Source organism: Ahaetulla prasina, chromosome 17, assembly GCF_028640845.1.
Source record: "Ahaetulla prasina isolate Xishuangbanna chromosome 17, ASM2864084v1, whole genome shotgun sequence".
Lineage (NCBI taxonomy): Eukaryota > Metazoa > Chordata > Lepidosauria > Squamata > Colubridae > Ahaetulla > Ahaetulla prasina.
The window spans coordinates 13,759,560-13,779,351 of NC_080555.1; the positions used below are offsets into that span (position 1 = coordinate 13,759,560).

General features: G+C 49.7%; 2 protein-coding genes across 10 annotated transcripts in view; one reads left to right on the top strand and one right to left on the bottom strand.

Moving 5' to 3' along the window:
• The first annotated feature begins 433 nt into the window (after positions 1 to 433).
• On the top strand, positions 434 to 6,152 carry HAPLN2 (hyaluronan and proteoglycan link protein 2). Its single transcript, XM_058160825.1, has 6 exons — positions 434 to 552; positions 1,951 to 2,071; positions 2,438 to 2,791; positions 3,258 to 3,374; positions 4,685 to 4,870; positions 5,690 to 6,152. The coding sequence occupies exons 1-6, from the start codon at positions 547 to 549 to the stop codon at positions 5,971 to 5,973; spliced, it is 1,068 nt and encodes a 355-aa protein (XP_058016808.1). The 5' UTR covers positions 434 to 546; the 3' UTR covers positions 5,974 to 6,152.
• A 279-nt stretch (positions 6,153 to 6,431) lies between these two features.
• The window catches only part of BCAN (brevican), a 36,585-nt gene continuing 23,224 nt past the window's right edge, over positions 6,432 to 19,792 (bottom strand). For 8 of the 9 annotated variants that reach the window (XM_058160814.1, XM_058160817.1, XM_058160815.1 and 5 more), the window contains 6 exons: positions 17,419 to 18,315; positions 9,850 to 9,957; positions 9,290 to 9,448; positions 8,868 to 8,950; positions 8,181 to 8,325; positions 6,432 to 7,631 (listed from right to left, as the gene is read on the bottom strand). In XM_058160814.1, coding sequence (XP_058016797.1) covers positions 7,438 to 7,631; positions 8,181 to 8,325; positions 8,868 to 8,950; positions 9,290 to 9,448; positions 9,850 to 9,957; positions 17,419 to 18,315 — 1,586 coding nt within the window. In that variant the 3' untranslated portion in view covers positions 6,432 to 7,437. The remainder of the gene's footprint in view (positions 7,632 to 8,180; positions 8,326 to 8,867; positions 8,951 to 9,289; positions 9,449 to 9,849; positions 9,958 to 17,418; positions 18,316 to 19,792) is intronic. The other variant, XM_058160812.1, reaches the window with a different exon arrangement.

A 19,792-nucleotide genomic window follows, 5' to 3' on the forward strand; every position in this document is an offset into this window, starting at 1 on the left:
CGTTGGTCCTGATGTGGCTCGTAGTCCTTCCTCAGAGGCATCGGCAGATCTCTCTTCCTGCACGAGGATTTGGGGAAGATTCAGAAGAAGAATGATGGGTGGACCACTTTAAAGTGACCGGTTCCTGTTTTGGCTGGGGATTTGTAGATGAACCATACCAGGTACAGCTCTTATTGATTTGTTTATTAAATTTATATGCTACCCACCTCACTATCCGAAAAGGTTCTGGTTGGCTGACGAAGGCATAAAGGCATAAATATAAAACATTAAAATTAAATAAAGACTAGAAACCAAGTGCTGGTTCTCTTAGGTCTAATTAAAGACCTGACCCGTTGCTCAGAAAATCATTTGAGTTAGTACAGCTAAGCAAAAGTGTCCAGAATTTATTTGGCATATTTTTGTTTTCAAAGGAAGATCATGGGAGTGGAGGTGAGGACAAACAGGGTCAACCTGAGAAGAGTTCAGCAAATATTTGTGAGCGGGGAGAGGTGAATCCCTGCCTTGAGGCCTCAACGCCCATTTCACCCTCATCTTCAGTCTCCTCCCATGCGCGTAAGCACCCCAAAAGCCCTGCTGGTCCTCTGCGGGGGAAGAAAGATGCTGACCAAACTAGAAGGGGTTGGCAGCATGAAATGAAAACTGCCTGGCAGAGATTCAAACACAGGGCTGTCCATCATCTCCACCTTTTTTGCTGGCATTCTGGCAAGAAACAAGTGGCTGGGCAATGACTGCCCAAGCTTAGTTCTTCTTGATTTTCATTCTTCAAAGGCCCAGAACCTACTCAGAAGCTCCAATTTTAGGACAGATGAAGTTCATTGTTCTCAGTCAATGAGGAAATCATCTTCTCTGTTGGTTGACAGATTCCTCTTTGACCAAAGAGGTTATTTTAGGTACATTTCTTTCATAGGGCAGATAGTATAAGTGACGGTGGACTTCATACAAATGGCTGCCCAGTCTCTTCTTAAAAACCTCCAGTATTGGAGCACCCACAACTTCTATTCCACCAGTTAATTGTCCTCACTGTTAGGGAATTTTTCCTTAATTCCAGGTTGATTCTCTCTTTGATTAGTTTCCATCCATTTCTGGTGCTTTGGAGAATAGGTTGACACCCCCCCCACCCGGTCTTCTTTGTGGCAGCCCCTCAAGTACTGGAATACTGCTATAATGTCATCCCTAGTTCTTCTTTTCTTTAGACTAGCCAGACCCAAATCCTGCAACTGTTCTTCATATGTTTTAGTCTCCAGGCCTTTAATCATTTTGGTTATTCTTCTCTGAACGTTTTCCAAAGTCTCAACATCTTTTTTATAGTATGGTGACCAAAACCGGTTGCAGTATTCCAGGTGTGGTCTTACCAGGGTTTTAGAAAATGGTACTAATACTTCATGTGATCTTGATTCTATGCCTCTGTTTATACAACCCAGGATTGTATTAGCTTTTCTGGCTATTACTGCACACGGCTGGATAAGGGAGCCCCACTAAGATTATTCTCTGTATAGAACAAAACAGGTTCTCCTGTCTTCATTTCCCCCTGAGTCGGCAGTGGCAACCCTGCCTGTTCAGGGCAAGGCCAAGGGCGCAAGACCCATCTAATGGCAGCAAGAATTTGTTGGGTCTTGGAGTTGGGCTCTGCTGACCCGAACAGAAGCTTGCCTGAGGGGGTGTCCAGAAGGCATCCAGCAAAGGAAGCCCCATCTTTCCAGTGGGTTGTTCCTCATGCTGGTTTTCTGTATGTGGGAAATGGGGGAGGGGGAAACGTGTCTGATCTGCAGAGTCCCCCTTTGAGTCTCTGGCACTGGAAGGCTTCTCTTGCTTGGAGGGTTCAGGAAGGCCGTCCTTCTCCCCGTCAGTCTAGGGTGGCTGAGACAGTTCAGCCCTTTCCGGCTGGGTGTTGGTGAGGTGCTGCTGTGCTTCAGTGGCCCTTGGGGTAACGGAGCACCTCTCCTTTTGCAGGCACATCAGGCACCAGCTGTTGCTCAAGGCATGCCTCTGTTGCTGCTCCTGGCTTCCTTGTGCCTGTCTTCCGCTCCCGGAGTCCCTGCCATCTACCAGAGGCCGAGTGGGACTCAGCCAGGTATGCCATGAACGCCCCTCCTTGACCAAGCTTCTCCCGGTGGTGCCTGCCCCAGAACGCCCTTGGCAAGAACCCTGACTGTTGTCGATGCCCTCCTGGCTGCCCCTGAGATGGGCAAAGCCCCTCCCTGCTTGCAGTGTTGCCGGGGCCCAACCTTCCCTGAAGCCTCTCATTCCCCTTCTCATTCCCAGCTGGTCCTGGTGCAAAGACCATTTCCTCAGGGTCACCCAATGGTTTGTTGCAGATACAAACGTTGTGCCCTCTTTGCTTTCAGGGCAAACTTAATTAGATGGATGAATTTGCAAGCAAAGAAAGTCCTTGCTGTTGGCTCTGCACGTAATGAGCAGCCGTTTTTTCCTCCCACAGCAACTCCTGCTCCCTTGCAGTACTTGCTGGAGCCCACAAACAAGATAGTGCAGGCCCGGCGGGGAGCCTCGGTCACCCTGCCTTGCATCCTGTGGGTCGTGCCCCAAAACTACAAGATCAGATGGAGCAAGGTGGAGCCAACGGAGTACCTGGAAGTTGCCATCTTGATCAGCAATGGGGTCCATCACAAAACCTATGGCCCACTGGGCAGCCGGGCTCACCTGAAACGCAGCCACCGATATGATGCATCACTGACCATCTCCAACCTGACCTTGGACGATGAGGGCCGCTATCGCTGCCAGCTTGTCAATGGCCTGGAGGACGAAAGCGTCTCTCTTGTCTTGCAGCTAGAAGGTAGGAGGGGCTCCCAGGCAAGGCAGAAAGTCAGTTATGTCTCATCATAACCCACCCCAGTTATGTCTCATCAGCCCAAAAAACCTGATGGAAGGAGCCTCACGCCTGGCTTTCGGCAGAGGCCACAATAGGAGGAGGGAGACCATTGTGCCACGTCTCCCGTTCCTTGAGCAGGGCAACCGTCTGTGGCACAGCCTTTCTCTCCCTCCTCTGAAAGACGGGATTGTTGAAAGGGGGATCGTCACCTTTCTTTGTGGGAAGGAAGAGGGTTTCTAGGCCAGGTCGAGGTTCCCTATCGCTGTGGGTGCAAACTGGACAAGCCGCAGACCCTTAACTGGGGCACCTGCAAGCAGCCCCTGCAGATAATGATGGCTCTGGCCTTTTGCGGTGAGGATGGAGTGTGTCTCTGCCCAGCCTCTGTCCACTGTCCCCTGCCTGCCCTCAACTTTTTGCCCTTTTGCTCCAGGGGTCGTCTTCCCCTACCAAACCAGCCAGGGGCGCTATCAGTTCAACTACTTCGAGGCCAAGAAGGCTTGCCAACAACAAGATGCCCGGCTGGCCACCTACCAGCAGCTTTACCAAGGTAACCAGTTTGGGCTGTGGGCAGGAAATGGTGGGAGACTCAGGAGGTTCTTTTATTCTACTTTGATTCCCACTCGCAGCGAAAATCTGTTTATGTGGATTTATGTGGAACACCAACTTGATGGCACATAATCAATCGCTCCCCCTCCCCAAAAGCCCTTCCAAGGCAAAGCTCAAAGGTGATGCAACTTGCACATTTTTTTTTCTCACTGAGTTGTCATCTGGAAGGTGATATGGTATTAAAAAATAATTGGCCAAGTTTCCAAACCAAAGATAAGTGTGCTTGCAACCTTCCCATCATAATTCATAATTTCATAATTCAGTGAATTATTACCATAATAAATAAGAGTGGTAAGGATTCTTGGAGATCATGTAATCCAGCCTCCTGCCCACTACCGAAAAGTACCACCACAGCACCCCCAGGAGATGGGTATCCAGCCTCTCAAACACAGAAGCAACAGAGAGTTCACCGCTTCCTGAGGCCCTGGGTGAGCAGGTCTTCTAATGAGGAAGTGTCTTTTTCCTTATAACCCAGGCAGTTTCATCCTGTCCATGGATCCTGCCCCATGTTCTATCCTTGAGCTGTTGAAGGCTGTAGCTACATGGTCTCTCTATGGACTTCTCTTCTCCATACCAAACATCGCCCAACTGAAGCCCAAGCTCTGGTCATCAAGATCACTCATGCAAGGAACATCCTCCCAGGCATTTCAGTTTCCACCCTCCTTTCTATGCTCTGCAATTCTCAGGAATGAAGGGCAGCTCTGGGGGTTTTGCATTGGTTGAACTTCAAGGACTCAGTCCAGCCTCCTTTCACCTCTCCTCTCCTCTCCCCATCCCTCCCCTCCCCTCCCTTCTCTTCAGTATATTAACCCTGTGGCCTCTTGTGCTCATGATCAACTACTGTCCTGGAAGGGGGGAGGGAAGAGGGGAGGAGGACAGGATGGACCTGGATGGGCAGGCTTCAGAAAAGGTCAAATCAGCAGAATAGATGTACCTCAGGCAGAAGATAAAGAATGCTTATATATGCGTCTTAACAAATTAACAGTGCGGGAGATCTTCGCACTAACTCCTTGTTTCTTTCTCAAGAGAGCAGGGTGGGAGGTTGTGCTTATTTATCCCAGGACTGGCAAATAAAATTGGGAGAGCTTTCTTTTCCTTTCAATTTCTTGCTAAAGTTCCTATCTCTCTGTGGCTCTTGTGTCTCTAATGGCAAATTAAAAGCAAATCCATGGCGGCCATCGCCACCCAAATGTCTGTCCGAAGCATCCCAGGGCAGAAGCCAAGGTCTCCCCCTCTCTGCTCCTTTCCTAGCGTGGACAGAAGGGCTGGACTGGTGCAATGCCGGCTGGGTCATGGAGGGGAGTGTGCACTACCCCATCCGCAACTCCCGCAAGCCCTGTGGAGGCCTTCTTCTTCGGCCCGGAGTACGAACCTATGGCCCCAAGGACAAGCTGAAAGATCGCTTTGATGCCTTCTGCTTCACTTCAAGCGTGCAAGGTAGGTGGAGACTGGTTGAGGGATCCCACCAGTAAGGCCCGTTGCCAAGGCCCAGATTGGGTGCAGCTTCTTTTCCCACATTCTGGAAGGGACCCAGAAGAAACCAGTTTCTCGGCCTTCTCCTTGGAAAGATGGCTGTGGTATGGATGGATCAAACCTCTTTGGCAACTTCCAGACTTGCAACTGGTGCAGCTCATGAAGCAGTGATGCTAATGGGCAGAGTGAGGCAGGCCCACACCACTTCATTTTGAACTGGACGACGCTTCCAGGTGGTCCTCAAAGGAAGCCCTATGTAGATCATGTTTCAGTAGACAAATTGCAAGATGACCAGGGTGTAATTGTCCAAAAGGTTGTCTGATGTACCAGATGAAGCTGCAGAAAGGCTTCCTGGCCAGGGCTGCCACCTGCTCTTTGAGTGGCAGCGATGACTCCAGGAAGACCTCCAGCTTCTGGTCCCTCATGAAGGGCTGCCCTACCTGAGGGTAGAGATGGCGCATCGCCCCAGATCAGATTGCTAAAAATTATTACCCCACCCCAAATAAACCCAAGCCCTTCCTTCTTGTCTGTCCCCCATCCTCTTGTCTTCCCTCGTCTTGCTATGTGGAAAGGTTTCATTGAATGTACAAAGCTTCAGCTTACAGCAGCTGGGCTTTGGTATGCGAGCCTTGTAGCTTCATCACCCAACTTTTTTTGTGGGAACACACCTTATTACTGCTAATCTCACTCCATTCTGATTTGGAATGGGCTGTGAAGCTGTCTTCCCAACTCTGGCTCTTGTGTAGTCACCCTCTCTTTTGCCTCCTCCCCCCCCTCGCCCAGGCCGTGTCTATTTCATCAGGGGCCACTTTAACTTCAAAGAGGGCACGCAAGCCTGCCGCAACGACGGAGCTACCGTGGCCAAGGTTGGGCAGCTCTATGCGGCCTGGAGATTCTCCCAGCTAGACCGTTGCAACGGAGGCTGGCTGGAAGATGGCAGTGTGCGCTTCCCCATCACTGCTCCCCGCCCACACTGTGGGGGGCTCCCCGACCCGGGCGTCCGCAGCTTCGGTTTCCCCAGCAAACTCCGGAAGAAGTACGGCGTCTACTGTTTCTCTGTGAAGTAGCAGGGGCAAAGGCCCCAGGCAGAGGCAGCCAAGGCTGAAGGCAACGACCTGACCCAAGGAGGCCAACAGATGCCGTCCTTCTCTGGTCAAAATTCATCTGGACCCCTTGATGGGGACTTTCCTCCATCCCTTCCTGGAACCAGAGTTGGTCTTGATGGTCCAGGCTATGGTGGCTTTGACCAAACACCTGTCAGGCTGAGTACAGAGTACGGGAATGGCTTTGTAAAGACCTCCGTCCCCTCTGATATCCTGGGAATTTACTGCAGTAATTGAGGTCTTAGTAGTAAAATTGTTCACCCCTTTGCTTTTGTTCCACACTGCAATCCTTAATATAAGAAATGCTGCCTGGACATTGCCAAGAAAAAAAGGACAAGGCAAAGATACAGAGGAACGTGTATAGTTCAATGCCCTTAACAAACTAGGTTACCAGCTTCAATTTCTCCACTGAAATAGAGAACTTCTTGGTTTCACTGACATTATTTAATTAAAAAAAATATAATAGGAATATTTTAATGTGTTATTTTGTCCTCCGCATTACACTTTTTATGGACATTTTGTTTGCAAATGTGATAAAGGATACAATATGTTGAAATAGGTTTTCTGTGATGCAACAAGATATGAACAATTATTAAATATAATCCACAAGCTATCTAGCCCGAGCCCCGAGGGCTATAGTTTGATAACTGGCCAAAATATTCAGAAACCCAGCATTCAGTGGATTGCAAAGGGTGAAGAGGGAATCCCCCCAACTCAGTGGCCATGAATGAATCCGGTGGTCTTGAGCCAGTCCCCAGTCCCCGCCTGGTGGATGGGAGGCATCCCAGAGACTAGAATCCCACCCAATGGGCAGCCAGAGAAGCCGGATGCTCCCCACCACTCACTCTATTTGAGGGGTGGAGTGCAAGGCTCTTGGGGAGAGTTGTGTGTTCGAATAGTTAGCTATAAGTTGAGAAGGGCAGCCCCCAAGTGGGGTGGGAGAAAGAAGGACACCCTTTAAAAAGTATGTTTAAAGAACCATTTAGTTATTAGATTATCTTTATAGTATGTACACATATAATGTAAAAAATGAGTAAGAGCAAAAGGCACCACATTCTCCTCCGTCTGTACTAGATCACGAATCTTAAAAGCCTCTTTTAGTTTGTCCTGTGTTTTTTTTGGGGGGGGGAGTGGGCACATCACTAATAGCAGGAGAATGAGGAAGAGGCGAGCAAAGCTCCCCTTGACATACATGTTCCCCTTTCTCATGTTCTCAGTAGAAAGAGGGTTGCCCCTCCCTTCCTGCTGCCCAAGGAAGCCCTCCCCTACTTTGTACTTCAAGAACCTCTCAGTTCCCATGGCAATGAGGAGCCCCTTCCCCCAACGCCCCTGGCCCACCCTGCTCTGGCACCCAGGGCTCCATCCCGTCCAGAGATGTCCCCAGCTGCCCAAAGTTCCCCAGGGCACTTGGGCAGAGGCAGCCAGCCTCTAGGATTCCGGGGGGCTGCAGGCAAATTGTGGCTGCTGCCACTGGCCGTTCTCCTGGCAGCGAATGAGGGGCCAGCGGTGCTGAATAAAACCTTCTGGGCACCAGTACCGGAGGACGGAATTGACTTCGTAACGCTGCTTTGCTTTGCCAAATATCTGTGCATCGGCCACTTTGGGAGGGGAGCTGCAAGAGACTGGGGAGAAAAGTCCAAGGGTCAGTTGTGTCCCCTGCTCAACAGCTGGGAGGGGGGAATGCCCAGCACGGTGTATTTGGGCACAGCTGAGAGGGGGGTGGGCTGGCATTGGACCATAAGTCCCAAATTGCCCTGGTGTCCAAAGCAGCCTCAGCCAGAGGGGGGGATGACAAGGCCCAGCATATCTGAAGGGCCCCCTCCGGCACAGTCCCAGGGCCTCTTGCCATGCGCAGGAGATCCTGGGTTTCTTCCAGACAGACGCTGTCCAGCTTTCAGTGGCCAAAGGAACTCTTTATGGGGCCCGTCTAGTGTCTGGACCAGGGACCCCCCCCGGATGTTCCCTGCCAGGTAAGCAAAGGTAGTTCACACCCAAAGCCTCTGCAGGCCTGTGAAAAAGGATGAGCTTAGATGCCCAGCCTGAATTCCTGTGTGTCACTCTTTCCCTGACTCGTTGCTTTGTCTTTAGCTTAGTCTTTTAAAGGGTCCTGGAGAGGAAACCAGGAGGGAGTCTCAGTTTGGGGAAGAGGCTTTCGCCCCTTGGATACTCACTCAGCCCCATTTTGCAGGTGAAGGGCAGATGGTAGCCACAGGGGACGTCGCTCCACTTCCCATCCTTTCGCCAGGACAGACCTACACAATTCTCCCCGTAGAGGAAGTGGCTGTCAGGCTGCCCTTCGTGCCAGTTCTCGTACAGCTGCCAGAGCAGGCAGAGAAAGAGAGAAGTCAATCACTCGGGGCAAGGCTGGCAAAGGGGCGAGGGTTGCCCAGGACGCTCAGCTCAAGCAGGGAGGGAGGGAGGGACTTTTCTTATTTCCAGCCTCAAAGAGCTGAGCTGCTCTGCGACATCATGCCCTGTGGGGGAAGCCGGATTCGCCTGATAACTACGGCCAGCTTCAGTGGACAGGGCAGCTGTATGAGTCTGTCTTTTTGCTTGGTCTGCTAGGAAACGTGAAGGATCAGCCCACTTAGGATGGGACACAACAGACAGAAACCTCAGGGGGGCTAAGACCCCCCCTCCAGCTCAGACCACACAGGCACCGAGATGAAGACCCCCCTCCCACTTGGGAGACCCCACCTGTGTGGTTTTTCTCCATCCTAAAGGCCTCCTTTTTGAGGGCTCCCAAGGTCTCTCCAGATGCTGGCAGATGCTTCTTTGCCAGGACCGAGTTCTACAGAGTCGCCCCTTTTCCAGAGCTCAGGGCCTTCAGCTCAGGGAGCTTTCTGAGCTCCACTCACCAGAGGACTCCCGTCAGACCACTGGAAATCCCCTTCGATCGTGCGGTCATTCAGGCCGATCCACTGGTATTCTTTGTACTGATCTGGAATCGAGGAAGGACCCTTCAGGAATGGGGAAAGCCCCCTTCAGCCACCCTGCTCTGGCCCAGACAAGGGAAGGGCACAATAAGAGCAGCCAAAGCAATGAAAGCTTACTTCCCTCCTGGGGACCCCTCGATCTCCCACCCTTTCCCACTGCACAGGTGGAGAGACCAACAGGCCAGGAAGGTGAGGAAGAAGAATGGGGCCCCGGAGCCCTCAGTGAAGGGGACACGCCCAATGCCTGCAAGGGCTGATGGCACAGGTTTGCTCAGGCAGCCACGAGAGCTGGACAATCCCACCAGGCCTGAAGCTTCAGACTGATCCAAGACCAAGACTCCTACTGTTGATGAAGCTCTGCTCCTCTGGAGACATGATGTTGGCCAAGTGCCCCCCATGTTCCCTGCATCGAGTCTCAGCATCCTCCCAGCTCCTCCGGGCAGAAAAGTGCTTGTAGCAGAATCCTTGGAAGGCATCCCAGCCGGGCTGGCACTTCCTTAGGCCTGGAGAGAAAAACAGAAGCCAGGATGAATCCTGTGGCCTCCAATTTTGGTGGAAGGACGTTTGCTTGAAAGGAAGAGGAACGGCCAGAGTTGCCATGAACTGAGCCTAGAATAGCATGAGATGCCTTCTCCACCCCACAGGATTCAGCCCTCTTGCACAGCATCCCCAAGGAGTGGGGCTGGCAAGTGGAAAAAGAGACGCTGCTGCTGGTCGGAGGTCTGTGATGTGACCCCCAGGAGGTTTCCTTTCTGGACGTCTCCCCGCCCTGCTGGCTCAATTAGGGGCATCGGCTGCTGCTCAGCCCTGAGAGAAGCCCTGTCTCTGGACTCCCTGGCAGACCCTTGGCCAGCTTCCCTGTGGGCCTGGCCCTGGTAAGGCACTCTGTGCCCCATTTACTCACTGACATCGCAGGCGTCCCCTTCGTATCCTGGCAGACAGAGGCAGCCTGGGCGGCCACTTTCTTCTGTGCAAGTCCCTCCATTCCTACAGGGGTTTGGCATGCAGGTGTCTGAAAGCAGATGGGCAAGGGAGTAGGGTCACCCCGGAAGGTTTTGAGAGACGCCTCAATCCTCCCCCTTCCCTTTGCCCAGCAGACGAAGCTGAATCTCGTGCCCCAGTTGGACCGTTCGGATGCACTGGGCTTTGGGGGGGGGGGAAGCAGCGTATCAGGTGCTGATCAGGACAGGCGGAGGAACCGTCCACACAGAATTACTACCATATAAGATGGCTGGGTTTACACAACCCCCACCCTTCTACACCAAGACACAATGGGCTGTGAAATATCCAGGTATCAGATAAAGCAAATCCCATTTTTGTGTGATGGCCGTGTTCAAGTGGCAGGCTTAGCCTGCTGGTTACTTGTAGGGATCTTTTTTCTGAGCTTGAGCAATTGAACGGAACCGTGAATTAAGGCTTCCTGCAACACTTTAAGCCACAACATACCTAAAGCTGAACCAGTTTCACACCTGATTGCTAAAACAAAGACTGGGCATTTGATCCTGGGCACGGTGTAAATGCAGCCATGTTGCCTTGAATGTTTTTGTGGTAGATGAAATGGAAACCCAGTTTGCCAAACAATTGCAACTGATTAGCCAAGAAGAAGGCGGAAGGCCACTCCCGGGACGTCCCAGTTGCTGGGGAGGGAGAGTAGGAGCCCGGCTGCCTCAGGGGACTCACCTTAATCAGCTACAGCTCAGGTGTCTCCAGCGTGGCTGAGCTGAGCCAGAGTCACTGGGGCTGTTTGCTTCCCTTTGCAGACTTTTTCCACCCTCCTCCTTGCCTTGGCCCCCCCAGTCAGCAAGGATGGGCAGGAAACTCAGCAAGAGGCTGACGGGGGAGGGGGGAATGCTGCAAAGATGCTTCCATCAGCCTGGGATCCAGGGGTGGAGGGGCTGTTTGGTCATTCCTTGGAAGATGTGTAGCAGGTCAACATCCCTGTTGGCCAGTGTTGAGGTGGTCCAAGTGTCGGAAATGCCTGCAAAGCCCTCCCTCCCTTTCATCTCACAGAGGATTTTGTTCCATTTCCTCCCCCTCCCTCCCTCCCTCCCTCCCTCCCAGATGACCCCATCTCCCTAGAATGAGCACCATACGGAGAGGCTGAAGTTAAAAAGATCCCTTTTTAATTTCAGCCTTAACAGCCTCACAGCAAGTTCTGGAGCTGGAGCTGGTCACAGTCCACGAAATGCAAAAGCCTCGGGGGCTCCGTCTCCCCCCTTGGCTGCCCTAACATTCCATGTCTGGTTCTTCCCTGCACAGGCAGGCTGCCTTTGGGCCGTCAAGGGGACCTGGCCCAGCAGCTGAGTCAGACCGGATTAAGTGACCTAAAAGGCCTTGCACACCTCAGCTGAGCCGGCCTTGTAAGGCAACCCAAGGTCATCCCTTTGGCTCACGAGAAGAAAAGCATACCCAAAATGAAACAGGGATGGGATTAATTCAGCAAAACTCTAGAAAAACTAAAGCGCCGAGGAAGATTGCCCTACATTCAAAATTATTCCTCTGAGAAGCTACTGAAGGAAGTTAGCACCCACCCCTCTCCTAGAAGAATGACATATTCTAGGAAATATTAAAAAGGCAGAATATTATACCTCCCTGAATGAGAAGAGGATAAACATGCTCTTGGGCCTTTGTTAATAACCCCCAAAAGACTGGTGCCAACCTACCTAAAAGGCTGGGCCAGTTTATCTACAGAACAAAAGACCTTCAGCCTCAGGACATGATAGGATTAGCCCTCACCCAAGATCCAAACCAGGACAAAGCCATAAAGCTATAATAGGAATTGCCCAAAGCCCCTTCATTACATCACCCAGCAAGATTCAACCAAGCCTGGGACTCAAGATAACCTACAAAGCTACCCCTGCATTGCCCCATGGGAGTCTGACAACCAATCAGAATACATTTCTTTCACAGGAACAGGAACCAAGTTCAAAGCCCAAGAGAGGGTATAAATCTTTCTCTCTCTCACCCATGTGCTCATTTGCTCAGGATCCCAAAAAACCCCATGTGGTCCTGTCCACCATTAAAGCATCTTAAAGCATCCACCATTAAAGCATCCACCATTAAAGTTACGCCCCTTTCTGGATCGGGCTTTCTTATGCACGGTCGCTCATGCCCTTGTTACATCCCGCCTGGACTACTGTAATGCTCTCTACATGGGGCTCCCCTTGAAGGGTACCCGGAGACTCCAACTGGTCCAGAATACGGCTGCGCGGGTGATAGAAGGAGCACCTTATGGCTCCCGTGTAACACCCCTCCTGCGTAGTCTGCACTGGCTCCCGGTGGTCTTCCGGGTTCACTTCAAGGTACTTGTTATCACCTTTAAAACGCTCCATGGCCTAGGGCCGGGATATTTACGGGACCGCCTACTGCCACCATTAACCTCTCACCGACCAGTGCGCTCTCACAGAGAGGGCCTCCTCCGGATACCGTCAGCTAAACAATGTCGGCTGGCGACCTCTAGGGGGAGGGCCTTCTCTGTGGGGGCCCCTACCCTCTGGAACGAGCTCCTCTGGGGCTTCGTCAACTCCCCGATCTCAGGTCCTTACGCCGCGAACTGAAGACGTTGCTGTTTCGAAGAGCAGGACTAGCTTGAACGTAGTTTTTAAATTAGGATTTTTAAAAAAGGGGTTTAAATGAGGTTTTAAATTTGTATTTAAAAGTTCTAGGGCATCAATTGAATTTAACTGTCTATTCTTTTAGCTGTTTATATGTATTATATGTTTTCTGTTTTGTTTTGTTTTTTTGGCTGTGAACCGCCCTGAGTCTTTCGGGAGATGGGCGGTATACAAATATAATAAATAATAATAATAATAATCTTTCCAAACAGCCTCCATGTTTCCAGTGTTTTTCTTCCCCTTGGAACTGAACCCAGATGGACATTTCCTCCAACAATTTGGCACCCCAGATGGGACTCCAAGCTAACCTGACCAATGAACCTGGCTCAGGTAAGCCTCCCTTGCCAGTAGCAGACCCACTGAGTCTGTGGGTGAATTTTCCTGGACCTTGGCCATTTGGAACAAAAATTTTAAAGGGGTTTGGAGTGTTGAGCTCAAAGGCTGCTTGGAAAGAAGGTGAGTACCTCTAAATTTTAACTTTTAAAACTCAGAAAAGTGTGGGAAATGTGTGTATACTTGTGTGTGCGAGTGAGAGGGCCCTTCTCCCAATCCCAGCTGGATCTTGCTCTCTGTGCATTTCCTAACCAGAAAGACCAACGGTCTGGAGAGCATGGGGGATTTGCCAGAGCACAGGAGGGGACAGGGAGAGAGTGTGTGAAAATGGAATGGAAAAGTAAAGGAGAAAGTTAAACTTGGGCAACCAGCTAGGAAGCTAGGTAGGGCTGGGAAGTGGCTCAACAAGCTAATGTAGCCTGTTATTAACACACAGCTGCCTGCAATTACTGCAGGCTCGAGTCCCACCAGGCCCCAGGTTGACTCAGCCTTCCATCCTTTATAAGGTAGGTAAAATGAGGACCCAGATTGTTGGGGGGGGTAATAAGTTGACTTTGTATATAAATATACAAATAGGATGAGACTATTGCCTTACACAATGTAAGCCGCCCCGAGTCTTCGGAGAAGGGCGGGATATAAATTCAAAAAAAAAAAAAAAAAAGGAAGTCGCTGAGCAAAGGGCTGTGTTAGGAGGTGCCCGTAATCGTCTGCATAGGGGGCAGCAAGTCCTCCTGGATCACTTTTTCTTTTTGGTCCCAAAACCGATAGGCTCTGTCAGACTGTGACCCGGCTAGGCCAAAGTGAACCCCACATCGGAAGGGGAACATGGGAAGCTGTAGCTCGAAGGTTGTGATAGGAACCCCTCCAGGAGATTTAGGAGATTTGCTCGAGGCTTAGGATGAATGGCAGATGCCTGTCCTGGCTGGTAAAAAAAAGATGTGAGCAAATTGGGTAAAGTGTGAGCTTTTCTCTGGGATAAAGCTGGAAAGCCAATTTGGCTAAATAAAGGTACTTAAAAGAAAAGGGAAATATAATGGGAAATAAAGTGAAATGTTGGGGGTTTTGTTTGTTTGTTTCTCTCTCTTCCTCTCTGTCTTCCATGCAACCACCTGATATGTTTCTTAAGATTTGTGTCTTCCCTAATTTAATGGAGATCTAGGGTGGGAATGACCTGTGTGTGTGTGTGTTTAAACCTGAGTGTTCTGTTTTCCTCTCTTTTTCTCCTTGCTTTTGTGTGTGTGTATATCAAAGTCTGTGTGCCCTCAAGATAATTGTAACTGTAAATTGTCTCCAATCCAAAAAGACAAAAAATTTAAATTGTTAAAAAAAATTTAAAGCACTGACAAGTTAGCAAAAGCCTTCATTCTGCTTTGCCTGGTCCACAAAACAGAGTGAAGAGAAAACTGTTCACTTTATTTCCTTCCCTTTCAGTACAGCCCAAGTTTATGAGGGAATGTTTTAAGTTCATTTACAGGAAAAAATCATTCTTGTGTTTACTGTGTGTTTAAATGATGATCTGTCCGTCCTTTTCCTGAAGCATGTGAATCCATTTTTTTCTTTCTCATCTGTTGTGTCCCCATTTTGTTGAAACTGATTTATCTGTTTAATAACTGCATTACTGATTTTTTTTTCTTCCTCAAACCCTGCCTGCAAACTATCTACCCACCCACCCCACTCTCCATCTCTTATCCTTCATCAGTGCCTTTCCTGGGAGGATTACCCACAAAGGGAGGAGGGGGCCTTGTGCTCATGTCTTTCACTCTGCAACCTGTGGAAGGAGATAACGCTGATCCAGATGCTGCCTCCAGATGAGACCTTCCATTCATTGAGCCAGGAATTGGGTTTGGATCCAGCCCTCCGTTAGAAAGTCATCACAGCAACCAGAGTGGAGCAGACCTTCCCAAGCCTGACTGATTGGCCTTACCACCAAGCCAAGCCTAACAGATTTGAAAGAGAGGACCCTGAGACTAAAGACTCTTTTCAATCCTCAGAAGACAGCTGGAAAGACAGTGGGGGAGGGTGGAAATTCATTGTAAGGTTTTTTTTCTTGTCTCATTTACGTTGTAATCAGTTAAATTGATTCATGTAGGGACGGCATTTGCGAGTGGTTGACACAGCCTTAGATTTGTTCTGAACACCTTAAATTCCTGTCTGGTGGAAGGGAAATTTGTCCAGAATTTCTGTGTTACCTGTATTTTAGAAGTAGCTGCATAAACAAACAAACACACACACACACACATTCAGAATTAGACTGAGGTTATCCCCTTCACCTACCTGCACCTAGCTTCCTTTTTTTTGTTTTTTGCTCTGTGGCACTAAACAGTCATATCTCCCTGCTAATTCCATGGGAGAGGGGGCATCCCCGTTAGGCAATTCCCTCCCTGAAGAGATAGCAGAAAAGAGATCTCCAAAACCCAAGCCCTGATTGTGACTCACAAATGATGCTGCCCAGTTGCCCAGTAAAGCAGGATATGTTGCACTGGTGGTCTCATGAGTAGGTGTCCATTGTGTGTAATTTTAAAAATACTAAATAGCCTGAATTGCACAATGGCTAACCTCAATTTGGCCTCACAAAACGAAGAGTTAGGGCAGGTTTAGTAAACAACCCTTGAAATGGGCAACCTGTAGTTGAAACCATTCCTGTGAACAATTTTGGGCTTGTGCTTGCTTGATACCTGACTGGAAGCTCACAGAAACTGATATCTAACATCTGAAAATAATTAGCATGTAAAATTGGATACTGTAAATTACTTTCCAGCTTATCTACAGAACAAAAGACCTTCAGGCTCAGGATATGATAGGATTAGCCCCCACCCAAGATCCAAACCAGGACAAAGCCATAAAGCTATAATAGGAATTGCCCAAAGCCCCTTCATTACATCACCCAGCAAGATTCAACCAAGCCTGGGACTCAAGATAACCTACAAAGCTACCCCTGCATGGCCCCATGGGAGTCTGACAACCAGTCAGAATACATTTCTTTCACAGGAACAGGAACCAAGTTCAAAGCCCAAGAGAGGGTATAAATCTTTCTCTCTCTCTCTCACCCATGTGCTCATTTGCTCAGAACCCCAAAAAACCCCATGTGGTCCTGTCCACCATTAAAGCATCTTTCCAAACAGCCTCCATGTTTCCAGTGTTTTTCTTCCCACTTGGAACTGAGCCCAGATGGACATTTCCTCCAACATTACTTTTCTATAGCCAGGAGGATTCTTCACCATGGAGCTGCTTTAATCTATGTCACTCTGTGGGGTGGCCTCATCCTGCTAATGCTGGGCTGGGGGCGGCTATGAAAAGTGGTGGAGGGAAGGCAGGAAGGGCTGCTCTTGGCTGTTCTGAGTGGCTCCTGGCTTCCATCTCTGCTCTGCCATCAAGCCGAACGGCTTCTTTGGCTACAGATACGCCCCGTTTCCTAGTTGCCTTGGAAGGGAGGCAAGATAAAAAGGGAGCTAAATAAAAAAAAAATTGACAACCCATTTCCCATGGTTGGTGCTGCAACCATTTTGCCAAAGAGAGAGAGAGAGAAAGCGATGTCAGGCGACAGGACAGGAGTGGATGGCAGTGAGCAGGGAAGGCTCCTCCGGCCTTCAGATAAAGCCCTGGGATCTAAAAACATCTTCAGCCTCTGAAACCTCCCAAATCTATCTCCAGATTTCATATCTTTTGGTCACAAAATAAAACGAAGTACTTAAAGACCCAATTTGGAAGGAGCCCAGTTCAAAACCCCTGCTTTTCTTTTCTGGACTCCTAGTGCTACATTCCAAGGCACGGGGGCCTATTTCAACATCTCGTGGAAGTGAAAAATGTTTGGCCAAATAGTTTTGATCAGGGTGCAATGATTTCCCCAGCCACACAAAAGGGAAGTCAGAGGCTCCTTTCCCAGATCCCAGGGGACACTGCAGGCTTCCCCTAACCTTCTTGTGTCTTCCCTTCCCCAACTGGATTCTGAACCCTGGCCATATTTCTTCTTGATAGGGAAGAGGAGCTATTTGGATTCTGGTGCTGATTACCTCAGTGCCACTTTTAGTTCTAACGGGGCTCCAGCGATTCCCTGAACTCAAAAGGGAAAGTTCAGTAATGTAGGAAAGATAAGAAGAAACAGGAGGGAAAGTAAAGAAAGACAGAGACAGGTACAGACATCCAGACAGTTTTCTTTTAGAAACCTTTTAATTTCTTATTTCTCTTTCTCTTTCAAATTAGTCTCCTTCCTGGTCTGTTTCTTTCATGGAAACCATGGTTAAAACACTTCATAGAAGTAAGAGAGACTTAAAGAGCACACACTCTCTAGGGTGGTTTGTGTCTGTGAGTAACGTGCTTCTCTGGTTCCTTTGCCTTCCTGAGTCCTGGAAATGAGCAGGAAGAAGGAAGAGGAGGAGGAGGAGGAAGAGGAGGAGGAGGAAGAGGAGGAGGACAGACACAGGAAAGGACAGCCTGAAAGGAGACGCTGAGCCAGAGATGGGCTCAGTGTGGCAGGACAGCCAAAATAGTGGCCAAGGATGCCAAAGCCATAGAGCCAAAAGGATTACCTGACACGCTGCCAGATGCTCCAAGGCTGGCACTTTCAGTGGGCAGAATTGGCCGAGAGTGGGTAGTAGTCAAGGAGGCCTCCAGGAATGGGGTGCTGAAGAAGTCCAAGCCCAAAGGGCCTCCAGAGGGGACAGTCTCTGGGTGCCCTTCTTTGTCTGCAGCTGGCACCATTGTCCTCAGATCCGGTCCCTGCTCCTCCTCCAATGCCCAGGGCTCCTCCTTGGCCGCATCAAGCTCCTCTCCAAGGCCAGAAAAAGCCTTTGAGGCAGCCGCAGCCTCGTCCGGAGGACTGGAGATGGCGACCGGGGAGACCCAGGCTGGTGGTGGCCAGGAGGAACCCGAGTGGTCCCCACTCTCTTCAGATGAGCCGGCTGGTGTCATGCTCAGGGACGGGAGCAGCATGGGAACCCAGGGGGTCACTGGGAAAGCGGCTGTCCCTGGAGGCACAGCTCCTGCCTCTCGGGGAGGACCAGCGCGGCGAGTGCCTGCCGGCCCAGAAATGGGGCTGCTTTCGACTCGCCTGGCAGAAGAAGTTCCTACGCCAGCTTCTTCGAGTGGACTGGAAGTGTGGCTGGCACCCTGGGTCCTTTCGGTGCCTGTCTCTGAGGGAGACACAGTGGGACCTTCGTGGACTTTGCCCACTGTCTGCCCCTCTGGGCTGTCAGAGAAGCTGGCTGCAGTCTCTGGGGAGGGCTCCACAGGGCTATGGACACCATGGGGCTCCTTCTCGTCCCTGGGCTGGCTCCTCACTGCCTCTCCATCCTCAGCCTCCCCTTCCTGGGGAGCTGCTTCCAAAATCTCTGGCTCGCCTTCCTCCCTCTGTTGCCTTTGGTCCAGGACGTGGGCCTCCTGGGTGCTGGGCTCCTCCTCCAGGCTGGGCTCCACCAGGTCTCGCTCTGAAAAGCCAAAGAAAATGGGTGAGGGAGAGAAGACCTCCAGGGAGGAGCCCCAGCCACTCCCTTGACATCCACAAAGCAAATGGATACTCCAGCAAGGGAGCTTCGTTTCACGCAACACGCTGCTTCTGGGGGGCGCTGCCTCTGCCCTCTGTTTTTTGTACAGATGGGCATGATCAAACATTCATGACTGTTGTCACTTTGTGTCAAATTCTAACCAATTTGCAATTAATTGATCCAACAGCAACCATCAGATATTAATCAACCATTCCTGTCAATCTGCTCTCAAATATCCAGGCAAAACTATTAGGGGAATCTGGTGGCCATGCAGTTTCTCGATCAAGGACCATAAATCTCTATTCACACACAGGCCTCCCACTCCTGAAATATACACCCTGTGCCCCATCAGGCACTGGGAAGCCCATCTCTTGCAAGGCCTCAGCAACTGCCCCCCCTCCCTGCCTCTTTTTTCTGACTAAAGAGGGCATCCCTCTGATCATTGTCTCTAATGCAGACTATGAGATATTCTCACATGCAGATGTGAACCTCCAGGGCTTCTTGGTGGGATCTCACTGCTGTAGATTGTTTTGGTTTTGTGAAAAACTGAAAGTGCTAGATCCAAGATGGTTTGAAAGAAAACAGAGGCAAAGGACATGAATCTAAAACCTACAAAAATTGCTTGCACCCCCTCCACCCCCACAGGACAGAGGGATTGGAGAAAAATAGATCTCAGTGCTATAAGCTGTTTGTGTGGTGTGTCCATGGCTCTTAGCTCAGGGCTGCTGGTACAGTCCCATTGCTTTCAATGTGTAGAAGAGCACACAGCTTACTCTCTTGTACTCCCTTTCTCCAATCTCTCTCCTCTGAAAGGGAAGAAAGAAAGAAAAATACACAGGTTAAGCACAGTTCAATGTACTGACTGTAATGGAGATCATGTGGCTGAGGAATGTGGCAAAGGTAATAAATGGTTGTAAATTGATATAAAGTTATTTTTTCAGCACCATTGCAACTTTGAGTGGTTGTTGAGTAAATGGTTGGTAAGTGAGGACTACCCGCCTAGAAATCGGCCACTGGAGGGAACTAAAGTTCCAGGCAGCAAAAAGAAAGTGAAATCTACAAAATGGCAAACAAGGGTATGGCACTTGAGGCATTTCAAAGAATTTTTGAAAACTGGGAGAGAAACATATAACAAATTTGCCAGCAATAACTTCACCACCTGTATTTTTTGAAAAAAAGTATAAAGAGAAGAAGTGAAAAATATGATAGACAACAATACGGAAGAGTTTATGGATAGACAGGATGAAGAGAGCATACAAATTGTAGCTGATGGGGAAATATGGGAAAATAAAGAAATGGAGGATTACAAAGTTGTGAAGACAATCAGAGTAGAAATACAAATGACAAATCAAGAGATGAAAAAAGACCTGGGCTGGGACTTCTTTTTGGATTTACAAAGGAGGGTTTTTAAAACCCTAAG